The sequence below is a fragment of the Schistocerca nitens genome, chromosome 3 (genome assembly GCF_023898315.1).
Source record: "Schistocerca nitens isolate TAMUIC-IGC-003100 chromosome 3, iqSchNite1.1, whole genome shotgun sequence".
Taxonomy (NCBI): Eukaryota; Metazoa; Arthropoda; class Insecta; order Orthoptera; family Acrididae; genus Schistocerca; species Schistocerca nitens.
In genome coordinates, this window is record NC_064616.1 from 206501439 (window position 1) to 206525098 (window position 23660).

Here is a 23660-nt window from a genome sequence, read left to right on the forward strand (position 1 = left end):
TTCCCATAGGACTGAAATATGCCATTGTTATGACTCTCTACATGAAGGGTCATTCCACAGATGTCAGAAACGTACCACCTACTGTCACTACTTACACTGTTTTCCAAAATTTTTGGAAAAGGTAATGTACTCCAGGGTTGTCACCCACTTGTGTGGTATTGAGATACTTAGCCAATCTCAATTTGAATTTCGAAAGTTCCACTCTAATGAGTCAGTTATTTTTGCAAATAATGAGCACATATTAACATATTTAAATGATTAAATATGATCAGCTGACATCTTAGGTTATTTATCAAAAGAATTTAATTGTGTCAATCATAATATTCTATTGCAGAAGTTAAGTATTTATGGAACATGTAGTACAGCACATGCCTGGTTTAGTTCTTATTTAAGAAACAGAATGCAGAAAATTATTCTTGCCTGTTCGAGTAAGACAAAGGGGATGCCACATCAACGTGGGAAGAATTACAGGGGTTTGACCATCAGCCCCACCAATGTTTTTGCATTGTGTTAATGATATGCCATTTTATTTGAACTGGAACACAGAATTAGGCCTGTTTGTAGATGATACAAGAATTGGTGCAAAGAAAAGCAGAAAAGCATCACCAGAGAAAATAGTAAATGGTGTTTTTGTGCAAGTTACTCACTGGCTACAGCCTCCACCTTGGTCCACAAACCTTGAGGGGGTGGGGTGGCTTGTGTGCCTCAGTGATACAAAGATGGCTGTACTGCAGGTGCAACTACAATGCATGGGTATCTGTGGAGATACCATGCATTCTAAAGATATAAAGCAGCCTTTTGAGTAGTTGCAGGGGGCGACAGTCTGGATGATTAACTGATCTGGCCTTATAACATTAGCCAACCTGGCCTTGCTGTGGAGGTAGTGTGAATGGCTGAAAGCAAGGGGAAAACAACAGCCATTTTTGTTTTCCTTAGGCATGCTGCTCTGCTGTATGATTAAATTATGACTGCATCCTGCAGGGTTAAATATTTCAGAGATAAAATAGTCTCCCATTCAGATTTCCGAACAGAGGCTACTAAGGAAGACGACATCATCAAGACAGACAAAACCATGGGTTGAAGTGTTGAATGTTAGATCCCTTAATTGGGTAGGTAGCCTAGAGAATTTAAGAATGGAAATGGATAGTTTGAAGTTAGATATAGTGGGAGTTAGTGAAGTGCAGTGGTGGGAAGAACAGGACTTCAACTCAAGTCAGTACAAGGTTATCAACACAAAATCAAATAGGAGTAAGCCTAATAATGAATAAGAAAATAAGAATGCAAGTAAGCTACTATGATAATCATAGTGAATGCATTATTGTTGCAAATATAGACATGAAACCAACACCCATCATAGTAGTAAAAGGTTAATATGCTGTCTAGCTCCGCAGATGAAGAAGAGATTGAAAGAATATATGATAAGAAAAAGGAACTTGTTGAAATACTTAAGAGAGATCAAAATTTAACTGTGATGGTTGAAAGGAAATCAATAGCAGGAAAGGTAGAGAAGGAAAAGTAGTAGGTGACCACGGACTGGGGGAACAAAGTGAAAGAGAAACCCGACTGGTGGAATTTTGCTCAGCACAATGTAATTTAATTATTGCTAATACTAGCTTTAAGAGCCATGAAAGAGACGTAGGGACACTGAAAGGTTTCGGGCTGATTACACAGTGGTATGACAGAGATTTTGAAACCAGATTTTAAGTTGTAAGATGTTGCTAGAGCCAGATGTGGACTACTGGTTAGGAACTGCAGATTAAAACTGAAAAAAATTGTCAAAAGGTAAGAATGTAACGAGATGGGACCTGAATAATCTGAAAGAACCACAGGTTGTCAAGTGTTTCTGAGGTTGCAATTGGCAATGTTGGGCTGAAACAGGAGAAAGAAATGACAAATGTGTAGCTTTAGCAAATGAAATAGTGAAGGCAGCAGAGGATCATATCATAAAAAAGACAATGCCTAGTAGAAATCATTGGATAACACATATGTTGAATTTAATTTACAAAGAAGAAAATACAAAAATGTAGCAAATGAAGCAGCAGAAGGGCATACAGTTAACTCCGCAATCAGATCCAGAGGGCAGCGCTATGACGACCAGCCCATGTCATACTCTGCCATATGGAGCGATGCAGTTGCTGTTTGGAGGGGCATGGCACCAGCACATTGCTCTCCCACATGTTGCCTACTTTCCACACCTTGGAGACACTACTACACACTCGAGTAGCTCTTCAACTGGGTCACGAGTTGAGTGGACCCCATTCCAGTCCTCCTGACAAGAAAAATCCCTGTCAGTACTGGGTTCGAACCTGGGTCCTCGGCCAAGCTGACTGCTCAGCTAAGGGAAAGGGAATACAGATGCTGAAAATATGAGATTGATAGGAAATGCAAAACAGCTAAACAGGAATGGCCAGATGACGAATGCAAGGCTGTAGAAACATGCACAACTAGGGAAAAAACAGATGCTGCTTACAGGAAAAGTAAAGATACTTTTGGAGAAAAGAGAGGCAGCTGTATGAACATGAAGAGCTTAGATGGGAAATCCGTACTAAGAAAAGAGGGGAAGGTTGGAAGATGTATATCTTGAGGACAGGCAGGGAGGAGAAAGTATGTGAAGATGAGATGGGAGATCTGATACTGTGAGAAGAATTTGACAGAGCACTGAAAGATGTAAGTGAGAAAATGGCTCTGGTGTATGTGACATTCCTTCAGAATTATTGAGATCCTCGACTGGAATACACTCTCTGAAATCTTGAAGGAAACAGCAACAAAATACAGAGAGAGACAAATTTGCACAGAAACCACAATGCAGTTATAACTATCAATGGAAATGAAAGGGAAGTAGTAGTTGATAAGGGAGTGAGAAGAAGGTTGTAGCCTGTCCTTCATTTTAATCAATTTCTATGTTGAACATGGAGTAAAGGAAACCAAGAAGAAATTTGGAAAAGTAATTAAAGTTCAAGGAGAAGAAAGCAAAACTTTGAGGTTTGGCAATGACATTGAAATTCTCCAAAAGAAGGCAAAGGACTTGGGAGAGAAGTTGAACAAAATGGATAGTGTCTTGGAAAGGATGAACATCAACAAAAGTAAAACAAGGTTAATGGAAAGCAGTTGAATTAAATCAGGCTTTGGTGAGGGATTCAGATTAGAAAATGTGGCATTGAAAGTGGTAGATAAGCTTTTCTATTTGTGCAGAAAAATAACTGATAATGGCCGAAGTAGAGAAAATATAAAATACAGACAGGCTACAGCAAGAAAAGTATTTTTGAAAAAGTATAATTTCTTAAGTTCTAATATAAATTTAAATGTTAGGAAGTCTTTTCGGAATGTGAAATGTGGACGATAAGCAGTTCGGACGTGCTGACAAGAGGGGCTTTCAAAATGTGATGCTACAGAAGAATGCTGAAGATTATAGGAGTAGACTGAATAACTAATGAGGAGGCACTGAATCAAACTGGACAGAAAAGAAACTTATGGCACAACTTGACTAAAAGAAGGGATTGACTGATAGGACACATCCTGGGACATCACCAAGGAATAATCAATTTGGCAATGAAGGAATGTGTGGAGTTAAAATTGTAGGGGAAAACTAGGAATGGACACAGTGCACTGGTTCACATTGATGTAGGTGGTAGCAGTTGTTCAGAGATGAAGAGGCTAAAACAGGATATATTAGTGTGAACAGCTGCATCAAATCAGTATTTGGGCTGAAAACCACAACAAAACAACTCACTAGGTTAACCCTTTGAGTCCCAACAATATGAAAAAATATAATTTTAAATTTTTTCACAAAAGTAAACTTTTGTTATCATGGTAAGCAATGAATACAAGAAGAAATTGGCACAATGTAAATAACTTTTTAAGGAAGTCATTTCACATTGGAATATAATTTTAAAATTTTCACAAAATTAGCCTTTATCATCATAGTAAGTGATGAAAAAAAATTGGCTCTGAGCACTATGGGACGTAACTGCTGTGGTCATCAGTCCCCTAGAACTTAGAACTACTTAAACCTAACTAACCTAAGGACATCACACACATCCATGCCCGAGGCAGGATTCGAACCTGCGACCATAGCAGCAGCGCAGTTCCGGACTGAGCGCCTAGAACCGCTCAGCCACCACGGCCGGCAGTAAGTGATGAATACAGTAAGAAATTGACAAGAACTGAACAATCAATTCTTTCACGAAGGTTGTTTCATTTTGGAACCAACAGGACATACAGTTTTCAACCACTCATAATTTCGTGTGGTATACATTCTTTAAAAACATTTACAGGCAAACAAATGGACAGAAAAAAAAAATTATTACAATTTCAAAAACACTGGACGATTTATTCAAGTGAAAGAGCTTCACACGTTGAGCCAGTCACTAATGTGTTGCTACACCTTTGTCCACTGCAGAAGCAGTTATTTGGCTTGGTATTGATTGATAGAGTTGTTGGATGTCCTCCTGAGGGATATTGTGCCAAATTCTGTTCAACTGTCATGTTAGAGTGTCAAAATCCTGAGACAGTTTGGAAGGCCAAGCCCATAATGCTGCAAATGTTCTCAATTGGAGAGAGATCCTGCGACTTTTCTGGCCAAGGGAGGGTTTGGCAAGCACGAAGACAAGCAGTAGAGTGTCTCGTCACGTGTGGGCATGCATTACCTTGCTGAAAGGTAAGGCCAGGATGGCTTGCAATGAAGGGCAACAACATGGCACACAGAATATCATTGATGTACTACCATGCTGAAAGGGTGCAGCACATGACAACCAATGGAGTCCTGCTACGAAATGAAATGGCACCTCAGACATCAGTCCTGGTTGACAGGCCGTCTGGTGGACGACAGTCAGATTGTCATCCCACTGCTGCCCAGGGCATCTCAAGACATGTCTTCACTGGTCATTGGGGCTCAGTTCAAAGTAGGATGCATCACTGAAGACAATTCTATTCAAGTAAATGAGATTCCAGGCTGAAACTTTGTAAAGGAGTCAATTTACTTTGATGCTGTTGTCAGTGTGCCCAGTTGTTTAAACAGGTGTCTACAACAGGTTCTAGAGTGCAGATCACTTTGTGTGGTACTGAGCCACAATTTTTTTTCAGAACTAAAGAAATATTATGTCTAGTTGATTGTCTTCATTAATGGCTTTCAGGACATAAAGTGAAAAAAATGCAAGTTGAGTTTCGTATGACCCATGTTAACACAATCGGTGCTGGTTGGCACTGAGGGTGTCATTCTGTTTGAGGTAGATCATTATGCTTGAGCTCAGAATATATCTACAACAGATGAACGTCAATAATATTGGACAGTTGTGTCGTGGATCCTTCTTGTAGATGGGAATGACCTTTGTTTTTCCCAACCCCTGAGCATAGTTTTTTATTTGACAGATCTATGGTGTATCATGGCAAAAAGAGGGTTATCTCAGTAGTAAATTCTGTCTATAATTTTAATATAATTTAATATAGTAACACAGAGCCCTGTGGCCCTGTTCAGTTTTAGAGATTTCAGCTGTTTCTCGAAACCACAGACACTAATTACACTACTGGCCATTAAAATTGCTACACCACGAAGATGACATGCTACAGACGGGAAATTTAACTGACACGAAAAAGATGCTGTGATATGCAAATGATTAGCTTTTCAGAGCATTCACACAAGGTTGGCGACACATACAACGTGCTGACATGAGGAAAGTTTCCAACCGATTTCTCATACACAAACAGCAGTTCACCGGCCTTGCCTGGTGAAATGTTGTTGTGATGCCTCGTGTAAGGAGGAGAAATGTGTACCATCACGTTTCCAACTTTGATAAAGGTCGGATTGTAGCCTATCGCAATTGCGGTTTATCGTATCGCGACATTGCTGCTCGCGTTGGTCGAGATCCAATGACTGTTAGCAGAATATGGAATGGGTGGGTTCAGGAGGGTAATACGGAATGCCGGGCTGGATCCCAATGGTATCACTACCAGTCGAGATGACAGGCATCTTATCCGCATGGCTGTAACAGATCGTGCAGCCACGGCTTTATCCCTGAGTCAACAGATGGGTACATTTGCAAGACAACAACCATCTGCACAAACAGTTCGACAACGTCTGCAGCAGCATGGACTATCAGCTTGGAGACCATGGCTGCGGTTACCCTTGACACTGCATCACAGACATGAGCGCCTGCGATGGTGTACTCAACAATGAACCTGGGTGCGCGAATGGCAAAACGTCATTTTTTCGGATGAATCCAAGTTCTGTTTACAGCATCATGATGGTCGCATCCGTGTTTGGCGACATCGCAGTGAACGCACTTAGAAGCGTGTATTCGTCATCGCCATACTGGCGTATCACCCGGTGTGATGGTATGGGGTGCCATTGGTTACACGTCTCTGTCATCTCTTGTTCGCATTGACGGCACTTTGAACAGTGGATGTTACATTTCAGATGTGTTACGACCCGTGGCTCTACCCTTCATTCGATCCCTGCGAAACCCTACATTTCAGCAGGATACACGACCGCATGTTGCAGGTCCTTTACGGGCCTTTCTGGATACAGAAAATGTTCGACTGCAGCCCTGACCAGCACATTCTCCAAATCTCTCACCAATTGAAAACGTCTGGTCAATGGTGGCCGAGCAACTGGCTCGTCACAATGCGCCAGTCACTACTCTTGATGAACTGTGGTATCGTGTTGAAGCTGCATGGGCAGCTGTACCTGTACACGCCATCCGAGCTCTGATTGACTCAATGCCCAGGCGTATCAAGGCCATTATTACGGCCAGAGGTGGTTGTTCTGGGTATTGATTTGTCAGGATCTATGCACCCAAATTGTGTGAAAATGTAATCACATGTCAGTTGTAGTATAATATATTTGTCCAATGAATAACCGTTTATCATCTCCATTTCTTCTTGGTGTAGCAATTTTAATGGCCAATAGTGTATTAACAAAGAAATTCACCAAACAGTAGTGCAAATGGAGAAGCTATTTTATTTGATTTTTGTTACCAGATTCAGCAATTCAACATGCCATCTTTAGGCCCCATATGCACCTTTCAAAAATTATCGATACTGGCATACTGGGACCATCTGTTTCTGAATGTTGTGAACTTTCAAATGCTTGAAAATTAAAGGCATCCAGAAACAGATGGCCCTGTATGCCAATATCGATAATTTTTTGAGAGGTGCATGTTGGACCTGAAGAGTGAATTGCCAAAACCGGTAACAAAAATAAAATAACTTCTCAATTTTCATGACTGTTTGGCGAATTTCTTTGTTAAATATTTAACCAGTCACTGTCCCACATCCACAATGGTTGGTTGGTTTAAAAGAGGCGAGGAGGGAGCAAACTGCTAGGTCATCAGTCTCTCTTTCCAATTAAAATAAATCAACAAGGGTTGGAGTAAAATAATTGAGACATACAAAACACAGCTGGAAGAAAGGAGACAACCACAAAAATGACAGAATGGCAACAAATACTAAAATGGACAAAATCGGACAAGAAAACCACAGAGCGACGCAAGAAACATGTAGAAGAGATATAATGAGAGCAGATTACCATGGCTGGCTGACCAGGAGAATAAAAAGGAGAAAACAGTCTCCCTGCAATACATTAAAACCTCCACCCTAAAAGCACTAGGGTGAAAGACACAGAGGGACGAAGGACATGAGCTAAAACTTGGATCAAATGATAAAATCCACCCTCACGAATAAAACTTAAAACTAAAGCTGCTGTTGAGGCATTGTCGCCCAACACCAAAGGTAGGGTGCTGGGAAAGTTAAATGTCCGCCGCAGAGTGGCTAAAAGTCAGCAGTCCAGCAAGAGGTGGACGACCGTCATTTGTGAGCCACAGTGACACTGAAGTGGGTCCTCGCGATGCAGGAGGTAACCATGCATTAGCCACGTATGGCCAGTGCGGAGCCAGCAGAGGACAACTGATTCCCTGCGAGAGGACCTCATGGAAGACTTCCACACATTTGTAGTCTCCTTAATGACACGCAGTTTCTTTTGTCTACTTTTATGCCATCCCGTCTACCAAAGCCGAAAAACCCTGTAGTGTAAGAAAAAACGCAGGTCAGTTTCGGAGATTCCCATCTCCAGAAGCAGTTTCCACGTAGCCTGTTTGGCCAGCCTGTTGGCAAGTTCGTTGCCTGGGATTCCGATGTGTCCTGGGGTCCACACAAACACCACTGAATGATGGGACCATTCCAGGGCATAGATGGACTCCTGAATGGATGCTACCAAAGGATGGCAAGGATAGCACAGGTCGACAGGCTACTCAAGGAGTCAGTACACAGGAGAAATGACTCGCCAGGGCATGTGCAGATGTGCTCAAGAGCACAAGATATGGCCGCCAGCTCTGCAGTGAAATCACTGCAACCATTTGGCAAGGAATGCTGTTCAATATGTCCTCCATGAACATATGCATAGCCTACACGACCATCAGCCATCGAGCTATCAGTGTAAACCACTTCATGGCGCTGGTACATGTCGAGAATTGAGAGGAAATGATAGCGGAGAGCCACAGCATTAACGGAGTCCTTAGGAACATGCAAAAGGTCCAGAAGAAGCTGCAGCCTCAGTGTACACCATGGAGGTGTACCTGAATGGACCTCGAGAAGAGGTGGTAACGGGAAGGACTCCACAGTTCAGGCAGAAGAGGCCGGATGTGAACCACAATCGTAAGACCTAACCTGGGCCGCTGATGCGGATCAGCTGCCGTGGTTGGGAAAAGGAGATGGTAATTCGAATGCGTAGGAGAACTACGAATGTGTGCAATGTAACTGGCAAGCAGTTGTACATGCCTAACCTTCAATGGAGGGACTCTGGCCTCCACCAGGACACTGGTCACCAGACTCATTCTAAAAGCTCCCATCACTAGGTGAATGCCACAGTAGTGCACTGGGTCGAGTAAACGAAACACCGAGGGTGCGGCCGAACTGTAAACCAGACTCCCATAGTCAAGGCGGTATTGAACAAGGGCTCTGTAGAGCTGCAGCAGCACAGAGTGATCTGCACCCCAGTTGGTGTTGCTCAGGCAGTGGAGGGCATTGGTGTGCTGCCACCACTTCCACTTACGCTGATGAAGGTGAGGTAGCCAAGTCAATCGGGCATCGAAAACCAGTCTTAAGAATCAATGTGTCTCCAGTACAGTGAGTGGATAGTCATTATGGTAAAGTTCTGGATGAACAGTGCGACGCCAACAGACGTGCATGACACACGACTTCGCGACTGAAAACTGGAAGCCGCAGGCTAGAATCCATGACTGTACTTTGTGAATGGCTCCCTGTAGGTGCCGCTCAGCAACACCAGTACTGGAGGAGCAGTACGAAATGCAGAAGTCATCCACATACAGAGAAGGTGAGACCGACGGCCCTACAGCTGCTGCTAGAGCATTAATAGCCACTAAAAATAGAGAGAGACTCAATACGGAGCCCTGCGGAATGCCATTGTCCTGAATACTCGGGGAACTATGGGAGGCACTGACTTGGACACGGAAAGTACAGAGTGACAGGAAGTTTTGGATAAAAATCGGGAGCGGGGCCCGGAGACCCCACTCATACAATGTGGCAAGGATATAATGTCATGCGCTTTACGTAACTCAATGGCAGAGCGACCCTGGCAGAAGCCACCCTGACATGGAGCCAGTAGGCCACATGACTCCAGAACCCAACCCAACCACCGACACACCATACGTGCCAGCAGCTTACAAAGAAAGTTGGTGAGGCTGATGGGCCGGTAGCTATCCACATCAAGCGTGTTTTGACCAGATTTGAGAACTGGAATGATGGTGCTCTCCTGTCATTGCAATGGAAAGATGCCATCGCACCAGATCCGGTTGAAGATGACGAGGAGATGTCGCTTGTAGTCAGAGGAAAGATGTTTAATCATCTGACTGTGGATCTGATCTGGCCCAGGAGCTGTGTCGGGGCAATGTGCAAAGGCAATGAGGAGCCCCTACTCTGTAAATGGGGTGTTATATAGTTCACTGTGGTGTGTAGTGAACTAAAGGACTTCCCCTTCCATCTGCCGTTTGAGGATGCGAAAGGTTGGGGGTAGTACTCTGACGCAGAGGCTCGAGCATAGTGCGCAGCAATCACGTTTGCGTTGGTGGTAACACGCCACTGATGTTAATGTCAAGGACACCTGTTGGGGTCTGGTACCCAAAAAGAAGTCCGATCTTCGTCCAGACTTGGGAAGGTGACGTATGGCACCAAATGGTCGACACGTACCTGTCCCAACACTCCTGTTTCCATTGTTTTATAAGCTGGCGAACGTGGGCATGGAGTCGTGTAAAGACTATTAAGTGCTCTAGGGAAGGGAGCCACTTACGTCGCTGTAGAGCTTGGCGACGCTGTTTAATTGCCTCAGCGACTTCCAGCAGCCACCAAGGGATTGTTTTATGCCGGGGCATCCTAAAGAAGGAGGGATCGCATTTTCCACCACAGGAACGATCGTTGTAGTGACCTGATCAATGATAACATCAATGGTATCATTTGGGGGAGATTCAGCGGTGACAGCGGAGGTGAAGGCTTCCCAGTCTGCCTTGGTTAAAGCCCATCTGGGTAGGCGTGTGTGGGTATGACGCCAGCAGAGTGACAGGAAGACGGGGAAGAGGTCACTACCACACAGGTCGTCATGTGCTCTCCAGTGGATAGATGGGAGAAGGCCAGGACCTCAAACCAACAGATCAATGGCTGAATATGTGCCATGTGCCACACTTGCATTTAAGACGTACAGGTCGAGTTGTGACCGTAAATTTTCAACGTCCCTACCTCAGCCAGTAAGCATGGAACCACCCCACAAGGGGTTACGGGCATTAAAATCTCCCAAAAGTAGGAAAGGTTTAGGGAGTTCGTCAATCAGTGCAGCCAATACATTCAGGGGTACTGCACCATCTGGAGGAAGATATGGATTGCAGACAGTTATTTCCTGTGTTGTCCTTATCCTGACAGCCACAGCTTCAAGAGGGGTTTGAAGGGGCACAGGTTCACTACATACTGAGTTCAGGACATAGATGCAAACTCCACCCGACACTCGATTATAGTTGCTACGGTTCCTGTAATATTCCTTATAGCCACAGAGGGCAGAGGTCAGCATTGCCGAGAACCAGGTTTCCTGGAGGGCAGGTGTAAAGCTTGACAGTTGCCACAGTTCAGCCAGGTGGTAGAAAAACCTGCCGCAATTCAACTGGAGGAGTATGTGATCGTGAGACTGGGGAGGCACGGAACACTCAATGAGGCAATCTATGCCTCAGGGTCACCTGCTGCCAACAGGTGAGTACCTGTGCGATCAACATCCATTGTGTCTGAGGGCCCAGTGAGAGCTAGGTCCTCAGCGGATGCCAGAATCTCCACCTCATCCTTGGATACAGAGATTGTAGGTAGTGGTAGTGTGGGTGCCACTGCAGTGCCTTGGTTCTTGACGGTCTTTTTCTTTTTAGGTTTCTCTCGCTGCTCCTTAGGTTTGTTCGGCTGGGAGGGCTACCTGTGGTTGCTTCAGCCACTGGCGGGTGTCTGTCTGCCACTGGTAGGAACCTGGGAAGGGAGTGACCCAAAGGATCCCTTCTTGGGGAGAGAAGCAGAAGACTACTTACGCTTCTCCAGCTGCGATGTGGAGACTGACATCGCGATGGTTGGGGGGGGGGGGGTGTTGTCGCTCCTGAAGTAGGTTGTGCAGGAGGAAGTTCAGGGAGGGAAGCGTCCCCCACCATCAAGGGGACAGGTGGAGTCTGACTGCTCTGAGAGCCAACTGTATGCGGCAGAATGGAAGACGGTAGAAACGTTGTAGCGGTGGCAGAGGTTGATGTCATACACACAGGATGTAGCCTTTCATATTTTCTCTTTGTCTCAGTGTAGGCCAATTGGTCCAGGGTCTTGTACTCCATTATTTTTCTTACTTTCTGGAGAATCCTACAGTCTGGCGAGCAAGGCAAATGGTATTCTCTGCAGTTGACACAGATGGGAGGTGGGGGCCAGCGAGTATAGGGATGTGTAGGACGTCCACAATCCCAACAGGTGACGCTGGAAGTACAGCGAGAAGACATATGGTCAAACTTCCAGCACCGCATCAGGGGAGGGATATATGGCTTTACGTCACTGCGGTAGATCATCACCTTGACCTTCTTGGGTAATGTGTCACCCTCAAAGGCCAAGATGAAGGCACCGGCGGCAACCTGATTATCCCTCTGACCCCGGTGGACGCACCGGACGCAATGGACACCTCGCCACTCTAAACTGGCGCACAGCTTATCCTCAGACTGCAAAAGAAGGTCCCTGTGAAATATGATACCCTGGACCATATTTAAGCTCTTGTGGGGTGTGATTGAAACAGAAACATCCCCCAGCTTGTCACAGGTGAGCAGTGCCCATGACTGGGCAGAGAATGCTGTTTTGATCAAGACCGACCCTGACTGCATTTTGGACAAGTCCTCCACCTCCCCAAATTTGTCCTCTAAATTCTCCACAAAAAACTGAGGTTTCATTGACAAGAAAGATTCCCCATCAACTCTCGTACATACGAGGTACCAGGGTGACTAAGCTTCACTGCTATCCTTAGCCTGGAGTTCCTCCCATGGCATGGCTGGGGGAGGGAGGGGGGGGGGAGGGGAGACGATCTGAGGTCGTATTTCTTAGCACTGTAGATAGACATTGATCACTTAGTGACTGCTGAAGTTTGACCACTTGCAAGAGATGCCGACCAGGGGACCTCCCACAGGTGCCACCCAGCCGCAGCAAAGGCCACCTGGCCACCTGGCCGGTTGGCCATTGCTGGGAGTCCCGATGCCCCAGGGGGATGGGAATTTACTCCTTGTCATACGTGGGGGATTTAGCGACACAGGCATCAACGAGCGATCCCTGTGTGGTCAGGGGGCTACAACGAACCAACAGGGTACATGGGCGGGGGGGTGGGGGGTGGGGGGGCACCACAATGGACTGGCTACCGTACTGGATATCAGGCGCAAAGAAGTCCATTAACGATGTCAGTGCAGAAAACGATACTGCATAGTGGATGGAGGAAAATGCACCCAGGAGGGTGACCCCATCCAATAGCTGAAGAATGGGTGGAAGTTCAGATCCACATTGACGAAGGATGCGAGAGGTCTCAGCGCATGATGGACATGATGCACCACATAAGGCAGGCACCCTTCCCCAATTGGCTCGCTCTTCGGAAAAATTGGGAGGAATGGAGGTCAAACCCTACAGGAGACCACAACGTAAGGCCAAAACGTGAGAGACTCCTTTTAGTCACTTCTTACGACAGGCAGGAATACCTCGGGCCTATTCTAACCCCCAGACCCGCAGGGGGAATCCACATTGGATCAACAGTGACTGACACTAATATCTGTCTCACTCATCTTTGCAGTTGTGTGAGAAGTAAACGCAAGCAGTACTTTCGTATCTTTATTTGTAATGGAACCTATGAGAACAACATTTAGAATTCCTGCTTTTGCTTATATATCTTCAATTTTGGTTTGTGCACCCTGCACGAGCATTTGAACACCAACTTTAGTACCGCAAACAGCCTTTACATCTCACAAGAAGTCTTTTCATAATACTCCATTGTGGTAGTTGCTTAAGGCTTCATGCAGTGTCCTTCCAACAGTCAAATGGTTCATTTAGCATCTTTCTGTCTACAGCACTATACTTTGCTTTATACCTAGTGTGTAATAGGCACTCTTCATTTAACAGTTATTTTACAGATACATTCTAATGTGGACGATTCTTCATGTTGTGAAGTGTTCTACTGGGCACATTTATATCCTAAGTTTGGTCAATTATTTTTCTAAACTTAAGACCAGTTCAGATACTAAAAATTTACAATTCTCCTTTGAGATATGACTTTGTCGGCTCTTTAGTCACCTGTTTCTAGTTGCCCTTTATATTTTGGTAATCATTGTAGCAACAACCAGTATCAGTTTCAAAGCTGACATTCTCTTTTTGTTTGGTAAACTGACCTTTCTGATACTGGATGTCACCTTTGTCCTGTGGCGTGGTGGTGGTGATGATTATGATGGTGGCATTGTACCCATCATACATGCACAAAATGATCACTGACAATATTTATATTTTGTCTGTATTTGTTTTTGGAATGAGGATTGTGTTGACAGACTGATCTGTGCAAATCCTATAGTCTAAATTACATTGACAGATGGTAGTTTGTTTGTGGGTTGGCAAAGCAGTATTGAATGCTTTGGTTAGGCCTATTTGATAGATTAGATTAAGTTTTTGTTCCACAGACCCAAAAATGAGATTATTCTCATGGATGTGGAACATGACAAAGTATAACATAAAAAAACATCTGAATATACTACGAACTACCCAGATCATTTGTCAGGAGATTGTCAAAATAGGTGAATACATTACAATAAACTGGAACTGCTAATATTTAAAGAATTAATACACTGTCAGAATGAAACACAGTTATGCACTTTTAATAAATTTATCATACACAAAATACCTAATCTTGAGAGTTGTGACAAAGTGCTGTCAAAACCAAAATCTACCAGACATTTTTACTTAAGCTGGTCTAACAGTCTCTGTTAAGATATTCATCTATGGAGTAGAAGGAGTTGCCTATCAAAAAGTCTTTCAAACTGTTTAAACTATGCTTTATCTGCAACCAAGTTTTTACTGGTTGCTGGCAATATATTGAAAATTTATGTTCCTGAATATTGTACCCCTTTTTGGAACACAGTAAGTGATTTTTGGTCTTTATGTAGATTGTTCTTATTCCTAGTATTGATACTATGTACTGAACTATTGGTTGGAAACAGAGTTATTACTTGAAGCAAATTTCATTATGGAATAAATATACTGAGAAGCAGTGGCTAGAATACAAAGTTCCTTGAACAGGTTTCTACAAGATGCTCTTGAATTTACACCCCCAAATGATTCTTATTACACACTGTTGTGCGCTAAAAACTTTTGTTCAGTTTGATGAGTTACTCCAGATTATGATCCTGTATGACATAATAGGATGAAAGTTAGCAAAGTATGCAAGTTTTTTTATATTTATATCCCCTACATTCGATATCACTCTCACTGCAAATATGGACTTGTTTAGGCAGTTCAGCAGGTCTGTGGAATGCCCTTCCCAATTGAATTTATTATTGAGTTGTACTCCCAGAATTTAGCACTGAACTGCAAATAGTGGATCTTTTAGAAGTTTAATAACAGTGAATTAGCTTTAAACCAATTACTAATGTTAGTGAAAATTTGATTAGCAGTCATTTGTAAATCTACACTTGGCTTGCCACTTACTACGTTGCTAGTATCATCTGCAAAAAAACTTAGCATCTGGCAATGTGACAGACAAGAGGTCATTAATGTACACAAGAAAAAGCAAAGGACCCAAGATGGAACCTTGAGGAATACCACATGTAATTAGTTCCCAATCAGATGAAGACTGACTGCTTACTACACAGTTATATCGCAACGACACCCTTTGTTTCCTGTTAGTTAGATAAGACTCAAACCATTTCACAGCCCTGCAGGTGACAGCATAATATTCTAATTTATTGAAAGAGAATGCTGTGGTTCACACCGTCAAAGGCTTCTGGCAGGTCACAGAAAATGCCAGTAGCCTGTAATGTGTAATCTAATGAATTGAGTACATTCTCACTGTACGTGTAACTAGAGTTCTCTATATCAGAACCTTAAGAAACCCAAACTGTGACTTGGACAATATTTTACTTGCAGTCAGATGATTAAGGAGATGCTTTAACACAACCTTTTCAAATATTTTTGAAGAAGCCAGCAAAAGTGAAATTGGTCAATAGTTTGATGGCATCTCTTTATCCCCCTTCTTGTAAAGAGACTCAACTTCAGCATGTTTTAGTAAGTCTGGAATGTTCTGTTGATAAGAGATTGACTACACATTTAACTGAAGATAGAACTCTCATGAGCACTCTTTGATTAACTTCGTTGATAGGTTATCATAACCACTATAATATTAGATTTTAAGGATTTTATGATGTATTCTACTTCTTTGGCAGACGTGTGTCACTTCCATTTTACTGAAGTTATCTGTAAAAACTGGTCTCAGATACTCCTACTCCATTGCACTGTTTACTGAACCTGATAACCCCAAGCTGTCAGAAACAAAAACAAACTACTTGTTTAAGAGGTTTGCAACATTACATTCACTTGTTATCAACATCTCTTTTATTTTTACAGCTATCTGTTCCTCTTCCTTTTTGGCCCCACCAGCGTTTGTCTTCACTATATCACATAATAGTCCTTATTTTGTTGCCTGATGTAATTGTCTTTTTCTTATAATAAAGCTTCTTTAATTTCTGGAATACTTGCTTCAATATTTTGCAGTATTCTTTGTAATGCATTACAATGCTAACATCAGAGCTGTTCCTAAATAGTTGATACAGTCTCCCTTTTGTCCCACAATATATTTATTCCTTGTGTAATCCATGGTTTATTTTTCGATTACTGTTTGATTTCAGTATTATGTTTAGGGCGCAAACAATTTTCAAAAGAGGAAGAAACTTTATTAATGAATGCTCTGTATTTTCCATTTGAGTCAGAGGTACTGTAAACATCGATTCATTTCATGTTTTTCAGCAATCTAAATTCTCAATTTTTGACTGATTTATTACCCTCCTGTACTTAGATGTAATGGATTTTTTATCCTGACGAGTTTCAACATGCAACACAAGATGCAGCATGTCATGATCAGATAGCCCATTTACTACTGGTTTTATGATATGACTTTTCCCTAGATTTGTCTACAAAGTTGCAAAGTTCACAGTAAGTATTAAAATGAATGACAATTTTAATTGATTGCAATAATTGTTCCCTGACAGAGCTTTACAATAAACCCACATTAAAGTCACCAGCAACCACTGTTTCCTGGATTTTTACTGTGAGATGGGACAACAGAGCTTCCAGATTTTGTATGAGGAGATTAAAGTTTTCTGAAGGTGCTCTGTGTATACTTACTATTATAAAGGATCTATTATGAAATACTACTTCTGTTGCACAAGTTTCTAACAAGGGTAACTCCCTATTGCACCCCTCTCAGTTTTATTGGTAAGGTGGCCCAGTGGATAGCACCTCAAAATATGAACACAGATCAATCATAAAAACAGGAAGAAGGTGTACTGAACAGCAGAAAAAGAAGCAAAATCGAAAAAATTTATGGTCCAAGCTTAGGATGTGCACCATCCAGCAAACTTCATGAGCCACGGTGTCGTGGTTATGTGGTCATGGTGTTGGACTGCGAAGTGGGAGATCCATGTTTGCATCTCCCTTGTGACCCCCCCCCCCCCCCTCCACCCCACACACAAAACTATCAACTGTCTGTCCGGTCACTGACGTACCTGTTCGCTGTATTCAAATTTGTGTGTTTGTCGTGTTGTAACATCCCTTTGGAACAGTGAAGTGTAAGGAAAGGACCTCCAGATGTACATACCTATTTGTTCTACTCAAGTGCCACAAGTTATGACTTGCATTCCATTTTGGAAGTTTTGACTCTTGAATTCCTTTGTTGTACCATAGTTCACACCTGTTTATTTGTTGTTTTAGTTCCTGTGAGAGATATATGCGGCATCTCACCTGCTCTCACTATTCATCGCATTTACTTGTTATGGTAATATTTTCTTATAATATAACTCATATTCTACAACCAATATATAGTATGCCAACTGCCAAGGCTATAGAAGGAGAACAGATATGGCAATGTCCAATGGAAAGTTCACAATTTCGTGGGGTGGGGTGGGGGCGGGTGGGGGAGTAGGAGGGAGTTTTGAACAGGGATCTGCTTCACAGTTCTACACCATGACCACATAACCACAACACCATGGCTATCCATGTTTGCTCAGTGTTGTACATCTTGAGCTTGGACCGTTCGCTGTTTCTATTTCGCTTGTTTTTGCACAGTTCAGTACACCTTCTTCCTGTTTTCATGCTTGATTTGTGTTGAGTTTTTGACAGGCTCTCCACTGGGCCACCTGACCACTAAATCTGAGGGGGTTCCATATTTTCTCCACAAAAGTAAGAAGCTAACTTGAATCCTGTAACATTTAATACATCTATACCAGTGGTCATATGATGTTCAGAGAGGCAGTTATACCAACTGGTTTGCTCAACTCTAATTCTACAAGACAAATAATCAAGTCATTAAGCTTATCCCCTTAGTCCTTGGATATTTTGAGGCAATAAGGATACCTGATTTTGTGCACTCAATGAATTACAACTGGATGAACCTAATTTTTCCATCAATTTTTGAATATCTCTACTTTCAATCAGAGGCTTTCTGCATTAATTGTGTACATTAAAATTTCTTTCTGGCTGCCTGTTTTATCCATGTGAATGTAATTTTCAGCCTGTCTCTGAACATCTTTTGTTTCTGCCCTTCCTACCCTAAAAAACTGCATTTCTGTCACTTGTAACCTCTGGTACTTTACCACTTGTTATAGTGTGCCCCCACTTCAGTTATTTGATATTAGCCCAGACAGTTTTCCCTTCTCTTTCCTGTTGAGGTGAAGGCCATGCCTAGTTTAGTCCCACCTGCTGATAACAGTCAACAGGAACCACTCCGATATGAGGTCCCATACCTGATCCAAGCAGCCACTCCACTTCAAAATTAAGAGAAGAGAGTAATGGAATTGGCCATGGTACCCCAGAACACAAGATACAAGCACCCTCAATGGAATAATTAGGATCCTTGTCTATGTTGTTGCCTGCCCCACCCACTGTTGCCACGGTGTCTTCCTTTGTGAAATCTTTGCAAACTGAACATACATCCTCTATCACCAGACCCAGATTTGCACTACGTTTCAAAAAACTTGTGACCTGGTAACCTGACCCCAGTTCATCCTGTAACAGTTGGCCAACATCTCTACCATGTTAACTACCTAACAACAAAAGTACCTTCTTCTTCATCTTCTTCTCAACTTTTTCTGACTTCTTACATCTCAAATACTTTTTGAAAGTGTTGTCCTCAGATCTAGTAGATTTACTTCTGAGCTAACCGTTGTAAGTGGTTTTCAGAAAAAGCATTTTGCACTGTTTAACAGGATGCCTTGAACTTTTTGGTTTCGCACACTCACATTTAAACTATCACCGTCCTATATAACTTAGACCTTGGAATATGCTACCGTTCAATGTCATAATCTACATTCCAGTAAATGCCGTAGAACCAAAATAAATATTGCCAGTGTCCTGTTCTTTCCTTGTCTACACATTTATGATGTCACACACTACAGCAACATCACATCACGGATCAAAACTGATGTCTCATATCGGTAAATTCAACACACCTACAACAAAAAATACAAAGGAGGGCTTCTAAAGAATTTTAACTTTAACAGCGAAGCAGTGACATATGCAAGTTGAGAGTCAGGCCTTGGTAATTCACTTGGCAGTTAACTCAAGATAACTTTATGTAATTTAAATGAACACCATAATCATGAAACTAATAGATCTATCATAGTAAAACTAAAACTCGAACGCTGAAGGTTTTATGTAAGTATCAAAATATGTTTGACATTTAGGAACAGAGTACTGATGTATAATGGCAGCTGTTTCTTCCTGCAAAGAAATCTTAAAGATAAAATACAATAAAATTAATAAGCAGTTCCCCCCACTTCTCCAGTAGTTACCTTGCTGTCCCCATGCCAGTCAAATATGAAACCAGATCACTTATACATCAACAGATCCACTGCTTCCACAAAATTTGTTTCTGAAGCACATTAATTTCACCAAACAAATTTTTTGTTTTACGTTTTTTGGTATCATTCAGAAAAGAAATTTCCAGTGTGACCCTGTTAGGTACTGTTAATAACGATCCCACCATAAACAGGGTGTGTTAATACTGCACCCTTTCTTCTATCCCTAATACAGAACATATTTTTGGCATCAGCTACAATATCTTCTTCTACATCTAAAGCTCGTTATTCACGTGTGGGGACAGGAAGGGCAGAAGAAAAAATGGACTGGAAATGTTTTTAAAACAAGTTATTCTCAATATGTACGCTTCAAATGGTATCAGCCCTATTCAAGTAGCACAATAATCACCACAAGAATATGGAAACCTAACTTACCCATGTTAGAACTTCTCTAGAGATGAATAAAACTACTGTTACTAGTACTACTACTAAACCTACCTGTAACTGTGTTTGGAGACGGGCAGCAGTACGAATGAGCCACTGATGACACAAATACCGTAACTCCAGAAAACTGGAATACTGACTCAATGACACCAACACAGAGATGGAGTGTGGTAGTCTACGTTGTCCACGATGCACACGCACACCAAATGTTAAAGACTGAGCAATAATATGTAAGTCAGAAACCACAAAAATTTTAGGTCCCATTGCACTTGTTTCCGCTACCTGACTAACAGTATGATTTGTAACATATCTAATAGCACGGATCCTGTCGATGTTGCATGTACTTTTTTCTGCCTGTTCCATCCACACATGAACAGTCTGTGGACCCATTATATCATCCCATCTGGAAAGTACTATCACTGAAATAAGATGTTCTTCAGCACTAGGTAATACAAAGGAACTAGAGAAACTTGCATTAGCAGTGTAACTCACAGTCGGTAATTTTGAACCTGTGGTTGCCCCGACCCACATATTCTTTTCAGCACATGATTCAACTGCACTAATATGAATTAAATGCTTCACTTCATTTTTCACAGCATTAGCAATATTGGCACTCATGGCTAAGGACCTCACCATCTGAAATTCCTTCTCTTCTTTTCCCTCAAATACATTTAAACAGTCTCCTTCAGAACACAGGACGGGTGGACACACTGGCTGATTTTCCACCTTCCTCTCTGAAAGTAACTGGCAGGTTTTTCCCAATGCTGTCCTTGCATCCATTACAACAAGCATACTGCACACACAGAAAAACAATCAGCTTGTATAATAATCACATTTTGTTGTGATAATACTAAATACGAAGAGTGGCTACCTCCATTCCAAATACGTTTGTCTGTCGTACACCCTCAAGGAAGTAACAGAAACTTGTCAGTTCCCACACCAAAACCCAATTAGCCAACAAATCTAGGAAAGCAAAAATCCATGTATCATGATCCATCAGATCTGGAACTGCAAGGAAAATTATGCCTAATCCACTGATTGTTATAATGAGTGCAACATAAAGTCCTGTCATATCAGAAACGTTCATTATTGAATTTATTTTCCTTCCATCTTCTGGATTATTTTACATTTATTTTGATTATAAACAGACATATCTCCTCCTAAACAAAATAAAACAAGAAATTACATTTCACTCAGCCACTTTTTGAAAGTAATGTGTTATCGTTCTATGCGATAATACCCGGTAAAAGCTTCAAGACGTCTGTGATCGTGCGTTAGCCGTAAACGGCTTTCTCTGGCAGTCACCAGCTGTACAGCCCTTCTTGTTTACTTGAAGATGTTATGGAGGGGAACTATCCCAGAACACACTGCAGCTCGACCCTCACTTACGACCGTAGTTGCTTTGCAACTGTTCCGCCAAGATACTGATATTTATAATGTAACGACAAATATTAAAACGCTATTATTAAATTGGGTGTTTCTATTTCGTACTTTACTTAAATATTCTGCACCCCCACAAGATGCACTACAGACCCGTTTTTGCGAGTTATAATCAATTACTTTGCATTGGATTAACGACTATGTAACAGTCTGTGTTCAGAGTTCTCGGGGTTTGCATATGGGAGTTTCCTAATTATTAGGTACGAGTATTAAAATCAACTACTGAACTTTGCTGTAACACTGTTCCATCAGGTACATTAAACGTCAGTTGGATAACATTCTGAAAACAGCTGTCATCCACTAAGCATGTTCAAGTCCACAGCACATAATCATTTGCAGGCAGAAAAATTTAAGACACACAGTCCATTCACTTCACATATATTCCATACGAACAAACTATTCTCCTTCACTCAACAAACACCAAACATTGCAAAGACATAACGCCATGTTCACCTAAGCTTCCCGTTTTCCATAATCTTAACAATCAATGTCACCAAATATCTACAATAAATACTGCAAGAAAAGGTGTTAAATATTTTATGTAGGGAAATCCTAGATTATACATATATGTTATTATTTTTGTCGATGTTAAAGGTAGCTAACTAACACCGATCGTCAAGTCACGGCGCCGACTTAAGGAGATTACATGACTACCCAGAAGAGGGACTGGGAAATCGGTTTACGAAATCCAGTTTTGATTGTCAAATGTATTCAGGGTGATAAAGAAATATACTGGAAACTTCAGACAGTGCAAATTGTTTCTTTCAATATGTGTTTGTGGCAGGCTTATTTATTGTTAAATAGCTCTCTGGATTGTGTGTGAACCGATTTTGGAAGCATCACTGGTAAATATTTATGCGGGTTTGCTAGCCAACCTCAGTAAAAACAAGGCAGTTCAATTATTAAAAGACAAATAGAAGACGTAAAGAGAACCTATAAATCTTGAAGGGGAAGATACTGACTGTTGCACAAAAATCTTCACTGAATTAGCAACTAAACTTAACCTTACACAAATCAATTTTTCACGTAAAACTATGCTGGGCGCAATTTGAAGTAAGAAATGAAAAAAAATGAAACTTCAACTTTCTAAAGTATAAAATGAGAATCCTCTTCCTCGAGCTCCTTGTATAGTGTGTAAAATTTCCCTTCTCTACCACATAATGACACTTTTCGGACCCTCTTCCTTCTCTAATACGCAAGCTATCCTTGAGAGCTGCAAACCATTTGAGTCCAATAAATGTTATTTTCGTACATATGTGGACTTCAGCATCCATGCATATGAGCTTCCTTGTTTTGTTAAAAATCATCTAGCAAAGATCTCAATTCTTGCAAAATAAAGAAAAAGGCGAGGACAGCGATGCAAGTTGAGATCACATGACCGGAATTGACTTCCATGTGCCGTGTCATGATGGACAATGTGAATAGCCGAATACTCTTTGATGGGATGGTGGCGTGATGTGTCGGTGCTGTGACAGTCAGTCTGAATTGGCCTTCAATCATTGTCAGTTCCTCCATACCTATACTGGGCTGTGACTGTTTTTATCACAGGTGGTAACTCATAACCTTACTTTCACCATTTAGTAGTAGTAGACTGTGGTAGTAGGCTAAGTGATTTCACGTGACCTGACAAACAATGTAAGTCGTGCTTTGGTAGCTCAGTCGACAGAGCACTTGTCCCCAAAAGGCAAAGGCCCGAGTTCAAGCCACAGTTCCACACACAGTTTTAATCTGTCAGGAAGTTTCATGCTTATGAGTTGTTAACAATTTTTCATACAACATACAGGGTGTAAATGGTATAAGCTACCAAAAAATCCTGTTTGTAGAACATACATAGTTGATTTAAAAGTCTAATAACATGTATGTCCATTTCCTAAAGTTGTCCCAAAAAAAAAAAAAAACCCAGTTCATTTCGAGACAACATTTATCGAAAAGTAGACATTACTGCTGCACATATTGACATTGCGAGTGTGAGTCGCAAACACATCGGCCTGTGTGGTTGAGTCACTGTAACACATCAATCGTTGGCAGTCGTCGAGTTATCTGTGCAGAAGTTATTGCAACTCTGTTATATGTTACTATGGAAGGGAGATTTACTATCACTGAACTATGCGAGATTCATTTAATTTATGGCGAGGCAAAAGGTATTGGAGGGCAGCTGTATGAATTTATCGACAACGCTTCCCACAA

The 23660-nt window shown here is 41.9% G+C and overlaps 1 protein-coding gene across 1 annotated transcript in view; it reads right to left on the minus strand.

Moving 5' to 3' along the window:
- LOC126248153 (guanine nucleotide exchange factor C9orf72-like) overlaps window positions 1-22464 on the minus strand; it is a 108489-nt gene extending 86025 nt beyond the window's left edge. Inside the window, exons 1-2 of the mRNA XM_049948890.1 lie at window positions 20905-22464; window positions 20088-20826 (exon numbers count right to left, since the gene is read on the minus strand). Of these exons, the coding sequence (XP_049804847.1) occupies window positions 20088-20825 (738 nt within the window). The 5' untranslated portion in view covers window position 20826; window positions 20905-22464. The remainder of the gene's footprint in view (window positions 1-20087; window positions 20827-20904) is intronic.
- Between the last annotated feature and the right edge of the window lie 1196 nt (window positions 22465-23660).